This window comes from Dinoponera quadriceps, unplaced genomic scaffold, assembly GCF_001313825.1.
Source record: "Dinoponera quadriceps isolate SergipeBrazil2010 unplaced genomic scaffold, ASM131382v1 scaffold179, whole genome shotgun sequence".
Taxonomy (NCBI): domain Eukaryota; kingdom Metazoa; phylum Arthropoda; class Insecta; order Hymenoptera; family Formicidae; genus Dinoponera; species Dinoponera quadriceps.
In genome coordinates, this window is record NW_014554529.1 from 88,725 (window position 1) to 103,183 (window position 14,459).

At 31.5% G+C, this 14,459-nt stretch overlaps 2 protein-coding genes across 3 annotated transcripts; one reads left to right on the forward strand and one right to left on the reverse strand.

The window, feature by feature from the left end:
* Nucleotides 1–2,777: 2,777 nt before the first annotated feature.
* Nucleotides 2,778–6,270, reverse strand: LOC106751826 (NADH-ubiquinone oxidoreductase subunit 8). The gene is made up of 4 exons (XM_014633018.1): nucleotides 6,015–6,270; nucleotides 5,099–5,354; nucleotides 3,692–3,884; nucleotides 2,778–3,062 (listed from the first exon to the last, which is right to left on the reverse strand). Exons 1-4 carry the CDS (start codon nucleotides 6,052–6,054, stop codon nucleotides 2,931–2,933), a joined length of 621 nt encoding a protein of 206 aa, XP_014488504.1. The 5' UTR covers nucleotides 6,055–6,270; the 3' UTR covers nucleotides 2,778–2,930.
* A 782-nt stretch (nucleotides 6,271–7,052) lies between these two features.
* Nucleotides 7,053–11,524, forward strand: LOC106751823 (dipeptidyl peptidase 3). 2 transcript variants are annotated; one of them, XM_014633012.1, is made up of 4 exons: nucleotides 7,053–7,286; nucleotides 8,273–8,572; nucleotides 8,680–10,435; nucleotides 11,252–11,524. In XM_014633012.1, exons 2-4 carry the CDS (start codon nucleotides 8,297–8,299, stop codon nucleotides 11,401–11,403), a joined length of 2,184 nt encoding a protein of 727 aa, XP_014488498.1. In that variant the 5' UTR covers nucleotides 7,053–7,286; nucleotides 8,273–8,296; the 3' UTR covers nucleotides 11,404–11,524. The 2 variants fall into 2 exon arrangements, with proteins under 2 accessions (XP_014488498.1, XP_014488499.1); XM_014633013.1 differs by having other exon boundaries at nucleotides 7,053–7,271.
* Nucleotides 11,525–14,459: the final 2,935 nt, after the last annotated feature.

A 14,459-nucleotide genomic window follows, 5' to 3' on the forward strand; every position in this document is an offset into this window, starting at 1 on the left:
ATATTTTAAATTTTTATAGTTGTTTTATGTGTACTAATAAATAAATTACTGATAATTTTGACTTTGCTATTCAATGTTGTTATATTTTTCTGCGCAAATATTCTTGTAAATAGCTATTAATGTCATCCTTTTATTTGTTCAAGGATTGCATAATTTTTCTTTTAATTGAGAAGAATTTCAACTATTTTTAACATAAATAAAAGTTTTTATATGACTTATCAACAAAAATCTACTAATGAAAATTGTTATACTTTAGAGACTAAAATATCCCTCTACCCCAATATCAACCAATATCACAAACATGTCTTAATAAATTTCTTATCTCTCAATTAAAATGTTATAAAATACAGATATGATAAATATGTTAAAATTTAATTTTTTCTTATTATACAGGGTATGATAATTAAAAACTATTGCCATTTTGAATATCTTCGAAATTATAAGAATAAGAGAAAATGAATAATTAAAAAAAAAGGCCTATTAACGCCTAATTTGCCTATTAACGTAAAAAAACAGTGAATCTTATAGATTTCGATCTGCTGAACACAATGGTGCTATTCGTTTTCATTGAAAATGTGGGGAGCAGTCCAGTATTCAAGATCGCATGAAAGATTTCTTATCATTACATATTTCTATAAACCGCTCTCAACTGGGTCCAGGATGGGTCAACGAGCATGGCGGTTTCATGTATCCTCTTTTATTTTATTTTATTTTTTTTTGTATTTTTTATGTATTTTTAAATCTTTCCATATTTTGAAATTTTTTGTATTTCTGGCGGTCTTTATATTTATCTTCATCCCTTTGTTCTCTGTATTTTTCTATGTTTTCATCATTTTTTTTCGAACTTTTTTGTTCTCCACATTTATCAAGTTGTCCCTTTGATTATTGCATTGATAAAAAAATACAGAGAGCAAATGAAGAAAAATATGAAGGCCATTAAAAAATTCAAAACATGGACAGATTTAAAAATACGGAAAAAACAAAAAAATACAAAAAACAAATATTATATCCTGAATACTCAGGACTATTCCCCACATTTTTAACGACAACTAATAGCATCATCGCGTTCAACAGGTCGAAATCTATAAGATTCAGTATATTTTTCAAGTTTCCATTAATAGGCAAAATACGACTTTTTTTCAACATTGTTCTTTATTTAACAGAAATTACATAGTATAGAAACAGTCGTTTTATTGTGGCAACGTTTTTTTTTCTAAGTGGAGTAGCTTCAAAGACCTGAAACTTGCCTTTGTTTTTTTTAATTTGCGTATAAAAGTACTAAGATAAGATGACGTCAGGAGCGAAGAAACGCATACCGAGAAGTCTTGCGGTAAGCATTCAAATAAAAAGATATATGCACAAAATAATATTTGTAATCAATTCACTAGTAAAATGTTCCTAATAATTTCCTTTTGCTCTAACAATCAATAAATTACCATAAAATTAACATAATATGCCTTTCTTTTTTTTTCATAATTTGGTCAATATTAATTTAACAGTTATTTATTGGTTATTGGGGCAAAAAAGTACTGGAAACATTTTACTAATGTGCTGAATTATAGATATTTTTACGAGTATATCTTTTTATTTGAACATATACCGCCGAAATTCCCGGCATATGTTTCCTCGCTTCTGGCGTCATTAAACAAGGACAGTTGCAGCGATTACACAGGATCCTTGAAATCCCAAACCTTACGTAAGGGACTTTGCTAATGTTCTCATAATTTATTTTAATATATGCTAAACTAATCAATTTAGTAAGACGAGAGATCAATAAAAAAAACGTCAACAACCAGTTACAAGAACAACTTAAAAGTATTAACAAAAAATTTAAGTTATTATTTACTAAAGTAATAATAAGCGATGGCTAAGATCTTTTTATTGTTACTCAGTAGGATGATAATGTCTAAAATGATATCTTTGATATACAGGATGTTCTAAACCGTCCTCGATTCCCGTGATGTGCAGGTAGAACAGGTGAAACTGAGCAAAAAAATCATATACTATTTAATAGTTTATAAAAGTCATATACCATTTTGCAAAATTCGCATTAGTTAGTGAAAAATTATTTTGTTCGAGCTAGTAGACGCAAAGGATAGACCGGACACTAAAGAAAAATAGCTTACTTCTGAAGATGTCTTAGCAACAATGAGCATTAACTGATTCCTAAAGGTGGAGTAACACAGCAAGCAACGAGCGACATGTGACAAGGTTGTGCGCCGAAAAAAACATGATTCTCGCTATCAGTTAATATCCATTGTTGCTAGGAAATCCTCAGAATTAAGTTATTTTTCTTTGTGCAATGTCCGGTATACCTTTTCTCGTACGTTCATTAGCTCAGATAAAATAATCAATTCTCTAACTCTATTAACTATTGCGAATTTTGCAAAATGGTACATGACTTTTCTGCTCAGTTTCACCCTTTCTTTCTATCTGCACACTACAGGAACCGAGAACGGTTTGGGACATCCTGTATATGAAAAACAAAACCATTGGAGCTGCCTGTTCTGAACGGGCGTTTCACTATTTTTCTCTTTATAAGATCATTGAAAAATTACTAAACTATTAAGAACTTGCAAAAGTTCGTTGGATTATTGATGATTATATTGACGTAGAAGATTGGTCATTTTACAAACGTGAAATTAAATAGTTATCTGAAAAGTGGCAGAAAATAGATAATGATGAAAAATAGTTTCATTAAATTTATTATATATCGTTTCACTAATAAAACATGGCTAAAAATCGAACGATCTTTAGCAAGTCCCTAACATGTACAATCATGACGTTTAATATTTATTCGTACTATTTGAGTAATTTCATATACTCATATATACTCGTACATATTAACAATAAGAATAACATTCTTTTACTATTTAATACAATACTTGCTTACATGGAACATTAATTGTGACTACATTACAGTACAGTTTTTATCGATACAAATGATCAGCATGAATATTACTTGCAATTTCAGATTCCCACTTATCTCCGTTATTCAGGAGTTTTTCTTTATTATATAGCATTTCTTCATGAGTTTCAGTTGAAAATTCAAAGTTTGGACCCTAAAAAAATTTTTCTTTAATATTTGTAAATAAATGTGTGTGTGTGCGCGTGCGTGCGCGCGCGCACATTACCTATCTATATATTTATAATTATTTATATTGAGTTGATGCATAATTATCCGCCGTTTAATTTTGCCGTTTAATTTTAACCACAGCACAATCATTCCGCAATCTCAATGATCTTTTTGGCGAAGGAACACGACTGCCAGAAGTGTCTGATCGTCGAAATCTGATATAGCCATCCTCTTCCTAACTTGTCCTCCATGCTTGTGTCGCTAGATTTGAAACGAGAAAACCACTCCCGACATTGCCTCTCACTGATTGTTCCTTCGCCAAAAAGATTGTTAAGATCGCGGAACGACTGTGCTGCGGCCCATCCTTTCTCGAAGTGGTAGAGCATAATATGGCGCAGGTGAATATGATTTTCGACACACATTTCTATTAAGTAAATAGAAGAATAGTAGAATAGAAAATAGAAGAATGGTTTTTATTAAAAAAGTAAACAAACGCCAGTATTCATAAATAATAAATACGCAAAAAGTAAACGGCGGGTAATTATGCATCAACCTAATAGTTATTAATCTATTATTTGCCTTTTTTATATATTTTTAACAATAGAATTGACATACCTCAACAATAGCATCAACAGGACAAGCTTCCTGGCAAAAACCGCAATAAATACATTTAGACATGTCAATGTCATATCTTGTAGTACGTCGAGATCCATCCGCTCTTTCTTCTGCTTCAATTGTAATAGCTTGTGCAGGACATATTGCTTCGCATAATTTACAAGCAATGCATCTTTCTTCCCCAGAAGGATACCTGTGATAAAAAATTTAATATTATCAATCTAACATATGAAAATATTTAATATTTCTTATACATGTGGATAATTTTAATATTTACACAACTATTAGGTACATAACAAAATATTCCTAATACGGCGGATCCATTACGATAATCACCTGATATACTTTATATAATGTCAACGCTACTGTAACTTTAAAGACTTATAAATCAGGAAGTTTTTAATGGGAGGAGGTTTAATTATACCATTTTGAAAACGTCTCAATGTCAGCTATAAGAATCTGCTATCAAAAGTAAGGCATTCCATTTAAAAAATCAATAGTGACCTTCATATAACCTTGAAAATTTGATTTTTTTAAAATTAACTTAACTATTATTTGACCCTTTTCAAATCACACCATTTTTTCTTAAGCATTTTTTTGCTATGATGCGTACTTTCAGAGATAATAGCTTGTAACACTTTAAATGGATTTAATCCGTAGTATAAACACGTTAATTTGGACCCTTGGCTTATGAATAAAGCATCCTGTGTGTATGTGTATGCATATGTATATATATATATATACATGTATATATACATAAATATATATATATCTATGTTTAATCACTTAACTATATATAGAGTGTCCCAAACTGTTCTCGGTTCTCGTGCAAGTAAAACAGGTGAAACTAAGCAGAAAAGTTACATACCATTTTGCAAAATTCACAATAGTTAGTGAGGAATTATTTTGTTTGAACTAATAAACACAGGGAAAAAGTAGACTAGATACTGTATAAAAAAAAATAGCTTACTTCTAAAAATCTCCTAGCAACAATTGGTATCAAGCAAGAGGCGTGTTTTTGTCAGCACACAACTCTGTGTTACTATTTGCTACTCGCTGCGTTACTCATCAGTTAATGCTTATCGTTGCTATGAAATCTTCAAAAGTAAACGATTTTCTTTATACAATGTCCGGTCTATCCTTTTCCATGCATTAATTAGCTCAGACAAAATAATTAATTCCTCATTTTTGCAAATTTTGCAAAATAGTATATGACTTTTCTGCTCAGTTTCATTCGTTCTATCTGTATACCACGGGGACTGAGAACAGTTTGGGACACCCTGTATATATGTATGTAAATGTTTATAAATGTATGTACAAATAAAATGTATAGACAAATAAAAAGATACAAAAATGATTGTAGAAACTTGTATATAAAATATGTATATATTCATTATATGAAAATACCTTCTTAGTGCATGTTCTCCTCTAAATCTTGGGCTCAGAGGTCCTTTTTCAAAAGGATAATTTATTGTTGCTGGTTCTCTGAATATATGAGATACAGCAATCCCCAGTCCTCGGCAGATTTCAAGCATAAACATATGTGTATTTGTACTGTCTATAATATCATCCCATGATTGCTCCCTTGTTTCATTTACATAGTAATATTTATTTCGATTTAATGTAGTTATCCCACATGGAATAATCCTAGTAATTCTTGGAGCTGAAACATTCAGTTTTGAAAATAATTGATATATCATGTAAAAGATGAATACAATTTAACAGTACATAAATATAATAAACTTTTATAAAAATCCCATGGAATATATAACTTTGTCCAAATGAAAAAATAATTAAAAAATAATTAAAAAGAAACAAGATACATAATTTATACTAGTATAACATCTAAATTAATAATAATAAACAATTTTAGAATGCAAAGCTTATATGAGATAAATGAATGCAAAGATGAGTGAAGATGAAATAGACATATTTATATTGAATGTATATTTATATATGAAAATATATTGTACTAACATCACGTTCTAATATTCTCCGCTAGCGTAATATATTTTTATCTGATATTTTCAATAAATAACAAGAATAGAATGATATTGCCAACATATATTAAAATCTATTTTATGTTCACAGAAATCTTAATCTTGGCACAGTACTTTTGACAATATTATTTATTTCGAACAGACAGATATTCTATAGACAGATTTTTCCAAGAGATTCTTTCAGGACATAGGGTAACATACAATTCCTATCAATTTAATAAATACCAAGGTGGTTAAATACCATAAATACCAAGGAGGTTAAACTTATCGAAAGAGTATATAACGGTACATTTTATAAACACTATACTGAATAAATGCCATACCGATTTTACCAACTTGCATGATCATTTGCAAGGAACCCATTATTCCTGCCTCTGAATTGTTTAACGCAGCATTAATGATCGTCGATAACTTGCTGCGTTTAGCAGAGAAAGCAGTTTTGTAACTCTTGCAAAATTCGTGAATCTGATTGGTGTATGCTTTTAAAGGCTTTCTTCAATGCTCCGTCGCAACTCGCCAAAAATGGCACAACTACTAGTTACAAAATATATTTTCAGTTACAATTCGGAATGGGCAAAATCATCGATGCTGGGTGTTTTACGATACTCGGATCGGATTTCTAAACGGATCGCGCACTCAACCGCTAATACAGAGAATTCCCTAGACTAATCTGATTCACATATGCTGTCTGACAAATTATCGGATTGAAGTCTTAAGAAAACAAACAGGAACAAACAAGTAGAGACGTAATAAAAGATAAAAATAGAGAAAAAAGTACGTACATTTTCCTTTTATTTTAAAAAATTAATTCTAACAAATATTTCATTTTGTATCAAACTACGGATTAAGGATTGAGACTGAATTGAATTTAGCAAATCAGTACACAGTTATCTGAACTCAAGTTTAGTGAAATTTAGTAAACTTTGCACTGACTGGTCAAATTTTAATTCAATCTCAATCTCTAATCCATAGTTTGATACGGGCTTCATAGCGTTTTCGATTTGCTGACTCGACTTGACTTGGGCAGTACTACAATCTATAGTTCAAGTGTCTGTCCAATATGTATTTTAAAGCTTAAAATACCTATTGTGAACCGACACTAACGTATAGTTTGCAATACTGCGTTTCGATATTCACTGTCAGTACTGAGAATCTATAGTACATATAACATAAATTATAGATTTCTACTGCTGGCAATGAATTTCAAAACACATCTACTATAGCTATCAGCAGAATGCTGTCCGAATCGAGTCAGCCAATTGAAAACGTCATAAATTTCTTGAACTAGTGTAGCCAGTTCAGTTAAAGAGAACAGACCACTGGATGTAGAATTTTGCACTCTCACCGCATGAGGTCACCAATCATAATCTAAGGGCAGGTTCCACTTAATACTTGTTACGATCGCGAGCATTCTGTCTTTATTTAACGTTTAAGAGAAACAAGGATAGAATGATGCTGGCGATCGTTAAGTGGAACGCACTCTAGATTGCTGCTCGTCACACCTACCAGCCCTTATCGTAATCTACGTTGATGCAAAGAAGTTTCATATTGTATTTTGTCTTCAAGTTGCTTTTAATTTGGTTTGTATTGTTTCAGTAAGTAAATCACTTCGAAGTACTCAAAATTTTGGTAATACATTTTACTCAAACAGCTTGAAAATTCACGGTTATATTTTTTATTGTTAAGTACAGATTAAATTATTCATTTATTTCTTACATACTTGAGATAATATGTAGCTATAGTAGTACATTAATATTGAACGTAATGTTCATAGTTAATAACGTAAATTTGTATTAACATGTCAAATCGCATGTTTTAATTTACATTCAGGTTACGTTTAGTTATATTCAGGTTAATCTTTAAAATTGACAATTATAAAAGCATATTGCATATTATGTAATATGTTGCAAAAATTGTACTTAGTATAGTTTTTAATAGTAGATTCATATCAATATATTAAATTTCAAAGTTTAAATGTATTCAAATTGTTAAAATTAATAATTGCAAAAACTCACTTCACGCCATATGTTGGGAGATTATTTGCAATCATTATTTCGAATCAATATAAAGCAAATCAGTATAAAGCACTATTTACATACTAATACAAAATTTTAGCTACAAAAGTCGTATAAGTNACCTAGATAAAATTTGAACAATTTTGCATTTGAGATTTTGTTTATAGAGCTTTTCCTATTGTATATATAAGTACGATACAATACGAGTTATATATAACAATTATATTATTGAGTAGAAAATTATAACATTGTTGTAATATTATTGTAAACTGGTGTTTTACTAGGTCGTTTTATTTGTATTAATCTTACATTTAATATTTATATAATTTTTATGCTGTCAATTGCTAATATATAATATATGTAATTTGTATAATTTCCTTGTAGCATAAAATAACAGAGAAACATTATATCAATTTTATAATTTCCCGGTCAATAATGTAACTTATATACAATATGTGTTATATTTCAGATTTAGATTGTTGTGTGGGAAATTATAATACTGATTTAATGTTATTGTTATTTGATATTTACTGAGTTTTTTTTAATTTTAATTTCTTTATTTCTAGTATAAAGTGGACATATACTCAACAATGAACGTTGATACTACGTTGTACACATTACCAAACAATCAGCCTATTGTTGCATTACAATGTGAAAATGTGTTTAAAGCTTTAACGCAAAAGGAGAAACTATATGCTCATTATTTGAGCCAGGCTGCATGGAGCGGAGGATTGATAGTATTAATACAGACATCACCGGAATCGCCATTGATATTTGCATTATTACATAAAATTTATCTTACGGAACCAATCAACGAATTAAAAGATGCTGTAATACACGCTAATGTCACCGAAGATGAGTTTACTGTAAGAGGAATTATTTTCTCATAACATATCCTTTTTATATTTGTTCCTTTCTTTTAACAAATTATCGAACGGGCTTACTAACAAGTGCAATATTTCTTACCTTTCAGGCTTTCTTAGTCTATAGTTGTGGAATATTTGGAAACGCAGGAAATTACAAAGCTATGGGTGATACTAAAATTATTCCAAACCTTTCGAAAGATGCATTTGAAATAATAATAAAGACTTCAAAAGCTTATAAGAATAATCCGACAGAGATACAAAACATATGGAACGATATATCAGAAGTCCTTTATTCGTTAGATGGAAAACTGAAATCATTGGGAATGGGTGATAAAGGAATTACAACGTATTTTTCTGCAAACTGTACTAAGGAGGATGCAGATAAGGTGAATGCATTTATGCAACATAAAGGATTGGAATCTTATAATGCCAGATGTTTCAAAACAACTGTATGTGATCATGCGAGTAATAATAACGTCGATATGTATGAAATACGATTGGCGTCTGTAGAAACTTCAGATGATCCTAATATTACTTTATTCGAGGAAATATACGAGAATACCAGATTTAAGATTACAAGAGGTGATTACGATCAACTTATGGTATTCGTTGTTGAAAATCTAACAAAAGCCAAGGAATACGCGTCTAATCAGATTGAGGAAAACATGTTGGAGAAATATATTGATCATTTTAAAACTGGATCTTTAGACAACCATAAAGATGGTTCTCGCCTTTGGATAAAAGATAAAGGACCTGCTATCGAAACTTACATCGGTTTTATTGAAACGTATAGAGACCCAGCGGGTCAGAGGGGTGAGTTCGAAGGTTTCGTGGCGATGGTAAATAAGGAAATGTCGGCAAAATTTGCTATGTTGGTCAACAAAGCTGAGGAATTGATTCCCAGACTTCCATGGAGCAGTGATTTCGAGAAAGATTCATATCTTAGACCGGACTTCACCTCTTTGGATGTTCTGACGTTCGCTGGTTCTTGCATTCCATCGGGAATAAATATTCCGAATTATGACGAGATTAGACAGTCCGAGGGTTTTAAAAACGTGTCTCTAGGAAATGTTATACCTGCGCATATGAAAGACCCGATACCGTTTCTTTCGGAAGACGATCAGGCGTTGATGCATAAATACAGGATAGACAGTTTTGAAGTGCAAGTTGGTTTGCATGAACTGCTCGGTCACGGTACTGGTAAATACTTTAGGCAAACGGGACCAGATACCTACAACTTCGACCGCAACAAAGTGACAAACCCTTTAAATGGCGATAGGATAGATATATTTTTCCAAAAAGGAGAAACTTACGATTCAAAATTTGGCACTATGGGGTCTTCGTATGAAGAATGCAGGGCCGAAGCGGTTGGTCTTTACTTGAGCTTAGAGAAGGACGTGTTGGAAATATTTGGTCACCAGGAATCAACGGCAGACGATATAATTTATGTGAATTGGTTGTCTCTGTTATGGGGTGGTTTCGCGAAGGCTTTCGAAATGTATCAACCTGATACGAAGACATGGTCGCAGGCTCATGCTCAAGCGCGCTACGTTTTACTTCGAGTTTGTCTGGAGGCGGGTGACAATTTTGTTAACGTCGTTGAGACTGAAAACGGGAAGAACCTCCGAATGACTGTCGATCGAACGAAAATTTTTACGGTTGGTAAAACGGCTATTGGGAACTTCCTTGTGAAATTACATGTCTATAAAAGTATGGGAGACGTCGAGTCAGCCAGGGAACTGTATGATAGGTACAGTGAAGTGCCTGAAAACGGGACTTATCCCTGGGCCCGTTGGAGAGACATCATCTTGTCACGTAAAGAACCAAGGAAGATATTTGTTCAACCAAATACATTTATTGACGGTTTGTATAAATATCTGAGTATCTTATTCTTTAAGTTTAAAAGATTTTTAAGCAGAGTGTTCAGAGTTAATTACTAATCGACGGATACATGAATATTTTAACTCGTTGCGTCTGGCTGTTTTATGCAGAAACTAATGTTTGCTACCGGCTCATTTCTTATATAAGGCGAAATTAAAATCCATATATCTCAATGAATATCAGTAATTTGTAATTTCTAATTACTTTTGACAGTGTTTTAAGCTATATATTTGCCTAAAGACGAATGAACTTGTCATCAGTTAGCAACATTTAATCAAGACTTGGCTTTTAAAAAGTTCTCGAGGCCAACTACAAGAATATGTAATTAAAAATAGGGGTTTCCATTAAAAAATTTTAGTGATTTTTATATGACCTTAATAAGGCTATCTAAGATCACACTAATATTACTATCTAATGCGCCATTTAAAATCCTACAATTTTTGTATGGAACATTTTCTTCGAAAATGCTTTTTTTTTTTAATATTCAAGGGTTCTGACACTTTTCGTACAACCTATATATAATTATTTCGTTATTACGTACAGTGTATAATACAGTAATAATTATTTCGTTATGGAAGATTCACACATTATATCTGTGATATTTTATGTATGAGATATTCGATGTATATTCCGTTATCTAATAGAATTTGCTTTCTAGGAATTCCTATCAGTGACGCAGTTATATTTCCAAAAAATAAAGATTTTGTTTTATAAAAATATATAGTTTTCTACTTTCATTACATTTTTTATTATAGTGAGCAAATTATTCTCGTGTTAATTTCCATCTGTTTGTTTCAGATTTGAATCATGTGATACTAAAGAATTACGAATCGTCGCATACAGGACTTATTCAATCGTGGGTAGAGAGATTTCCCAATTTAAATGCATCTCAAATACTGATAGAACTTTGGAACAGAGATAAACACCATTTTATATCGACGAATAATTGATCAAAATTTTTGAATCCACCCGTGTGTGAAGTAGTTAAAATGTTAAAAAATGTGTATAAGTTTTTATATCTGGTTACATGGTTATTAAAATATTATCATATGTGTCATATAATTGAAAAAATGTTGAGTTTTGATGTTTTATTTTGACGGCGTAAAGTATATTGATAGTTTAATGTTAAAAAAAAGAATATGTATATATGTGCGTTAACTTTTCTAAAACTGCATTCACAAATGACTATATATATATATATATATAAAAACGTGCACTGTCCTATGCAATAATGTACATTATATTGTTCTATAATTGAACAATATTTATGTATATATAAGCACACACATTTATATATATTACTAAATTACACACATACATATATATTGCTTATTTGCATACACATTACTAAATTATTCGTTTGGTTATAATTATTTTTTTTAAACAAATGAAATTCACATTTAATTTTAATACGCAGCAATGAAAAGTCAAATTATATTTAATATCAAAATATAAGAATGTATTAAGATATGAAGAAATGAAAAAATAATATTTAAACGAATACTCGAGTTAAAAACTTGACTAATAAAACAGCAATTTTTTGTAAAAATTTTAAATTGTATTCTAGTTATCTCGAATTATATGGAGGCTTTTATACAATGAAAGTATAAGAGAAAATTTGAACATTTATCTATTATATGATAAAAATAATTTAAAAAAATTAGAAGTGTAATTATTTAAAAATAAAGACTCGGTTCGGTTGAAAATATCGGTCTGGTTCTGATTTTGGTTCATTAAAATATTTAATAAAGGTTCCGGTTTTTGGTTCCGATTCCCTAGCTAATAAAGATTCTGGTATTATATAAATTACGGATTTTTCGGTTCTTTAAAATTCTCTGATTGGGGTTTTTATTGAATTATACATACATATATATATATTTTTTTTTTACCGCAATTCGCGTCCGCGTCGGTTGCGGGACTCCTTCGCTCCCGCATTCGCGCGGCAGCGGACCCACCTCAGCTAGCTCAGTTTTATTTCTCTAAATGGCGAGTCGAATCCTTCGCTATTCCGCTTGGTAGAGCGTCGTGATTTTTACACATTCTTCCTCGATTCCACAGACACGTCGGAGAGCAGCCGGGAGAGGTAATAATTTAGAGACTGGTTAACAGTAAAATAACAATATTTTAATTCTATTGGACTCTAAGGCAAATAATTACTTAATCCTACAGATACTCTATTATAACGGTGTGACATTGAAATAAAGCTCGTTAGCCTGTGTCCCTCAAGGACACACAACTGAATTCACCACCCCGGGAGATTCCGTAACGAATTTAAAAGAGAGCGATCCTCTCGCTTACGCTATTCCGCGAGATGTAGTTTTAGGCGGCAGATCTGAGCCGCTTGACGGCAGCTATGATAACGCGCGCCGTTTAACCGGCAGCTCTCTTGCCCGGTGTCGTTACGCGAATCTCGCCGGGTTTTCCGTTGGGCGCCAGCCGGGTCTTTCCCGACAGTAGTTCCTGTTTCTGGTCGAATCGGTATTTTCCGACGTACTCGCTCGCCAGAAGCAGTTTCCTACGTGATTTCTCTACTTATTCCTGCCGCGCAAGCTCCGATACATGCATTCTCGACATCTATTCTACGACGATTGTGCTCTTGATCTTTTTATTTGAACATAAAACGCAAGAATTCTTGACATGAGTTTTCTCGCTTCTGACGTCATCAAACAAGGACAGCGACTACCCAGGGACCTTAAGCATGCTTTAGAACTGTATGAAGAATATTTTATATTAATGAGAACTCCGAAATTTCTACTAGCGTATCGTGCTTTTCTCTCGGAGTACATTCTCGGGCAGTTTTTATTGATTTAAAAATCGTACAACACGGCTAATGCCTTAGAACTCTTTGGAAAATACTTAAATATGTCCAGAACTGTATGAAAAGTATTTTATATGAACGAGAACTCTGAGATTTCTACCAGCGTCTCACCGCTATCTATGTAGCTGCAAATATATTTTCTTCAGAGCATAAAAATTACTTAAATACTGAAAAAGTTATGTTTATTGCTAAAACTTTTTCTAGAACTCTTGTAAAACTTTGAATCTTTTGAAATCTTGCATCAAATGTCAAGAAAACACGTGAGGGACAAAGTGAAACGCAGCATGAACCTGGCGTCTCAGTTTGTCCGGATCGATTTTTCTGCTTTAATGAGCAGAACTGTTTGTTTAACTTATCAGAAATTCCAGAACTATTAAAAAGGAAAACCAGAACTCTTAATAGTTTGTGAGTTTCCACAAAGTGAGACGCCAGCTTCACACAAAAATATCGGCTACGGTATAATTTACAGTTTCGGTTCCGGTTCGAGTCCTTGATTTTGATTATAAAGACGTATTTATAATTTTGTGTAGCCACAATATGACGTAAATTTTGTGGAAAAAGTCTGTATCCTGCCAGTGAAATTTTCAAGTATGACAATGTCTTAAATCCAAAATAATAGACAACATCCAAATATAAGTACGGTTTGATGAATTTATACCAATATTTAGAGACATCTATAGACTATTGAGGTAGAGAAGTTGTAAAGTGTGTTGAAAATGGCATAAATGTATAAAAAAATGATAGTAATATTTCACTGATTAAATATGTATTTATTATTTTTAAAGACATGAGGAAAACATTACTTAAAAACCTAAAATATTAGGAACTAAAAATGTTAGGAGAAAATTTGTTCACTACCTTAATATTTATAATTTTTCCATCGTTATTGTTAATATATATGAGACCTATAATATAGATACTCATTGTCAACTGATGGTTACTAAATATGAATAACTAAGAAAAAGCATGAATACATAACTTTCTAAAATTATAAAGAATTGTTAATACCTGGTTTATCAGAATCAATCGCTGTTAAAACGTGACAATTGATTAGAATTTTCCTGACATGCTACAGAAATATTTTGGTCTATTGTAAACTCACATCAGTTTGAACATAAAATTAAGAAATAATCTGAGGCAAAATTGAACAATGAAATATAATAAAGAGACGAAAATATATTAATGCAT

What these genes read in the sequence shown, in the direction of transcription:
- LOC106751823 (XM_014633012.1), top strand. Translation starts at nt 8,297, where the DNA reads ATGAACGTTGATACTACGTTGTACACATTACCAAACAATCAGCCTATT. An exon ending in TCACCGAAGATGAGTTTACT is followed by an intron (nt 8,573 to 8,679) that starts GTAAGAGGAATT and finishes CTTACCTTTCAG; the next exon opens with GCTTTCTTAGTCTATAGTTG. An exon ending in ACCAAATACATTTATTGACG is followed by an intron (nt 10,436 to 11,251) that starts GTTTGTATAAAT and finishes TGTTTGTTTCAG; the next exon opens with ATTTGAATCATGTGATACTA.
- LOC106751826 (XM_014633018.1), bottom strand. Translation starts at nt 6,054, where the DNA reads ATGGGTTCCTTGCAAATGATCATGCAAGTTGGTAAAATCG. An exon ending in CATGCAAGTTGGTAAAATCG is followed by an intron (nt 5,355 to 6,014) that starts GTATGGCATTTA and finishes TGAATGTTTCAG; the next exon opens with CTCCAAGAATTACTAGGATT. An exon ending in CTGTTGATGCTATTGTTGAG is followed by an intron (nt 3,063 to 3,691) that starts GTATGTCAATTC and finishes AAATTTTTTTAG; the next exon opens with GGTCCAAACTTTGAATTTTC.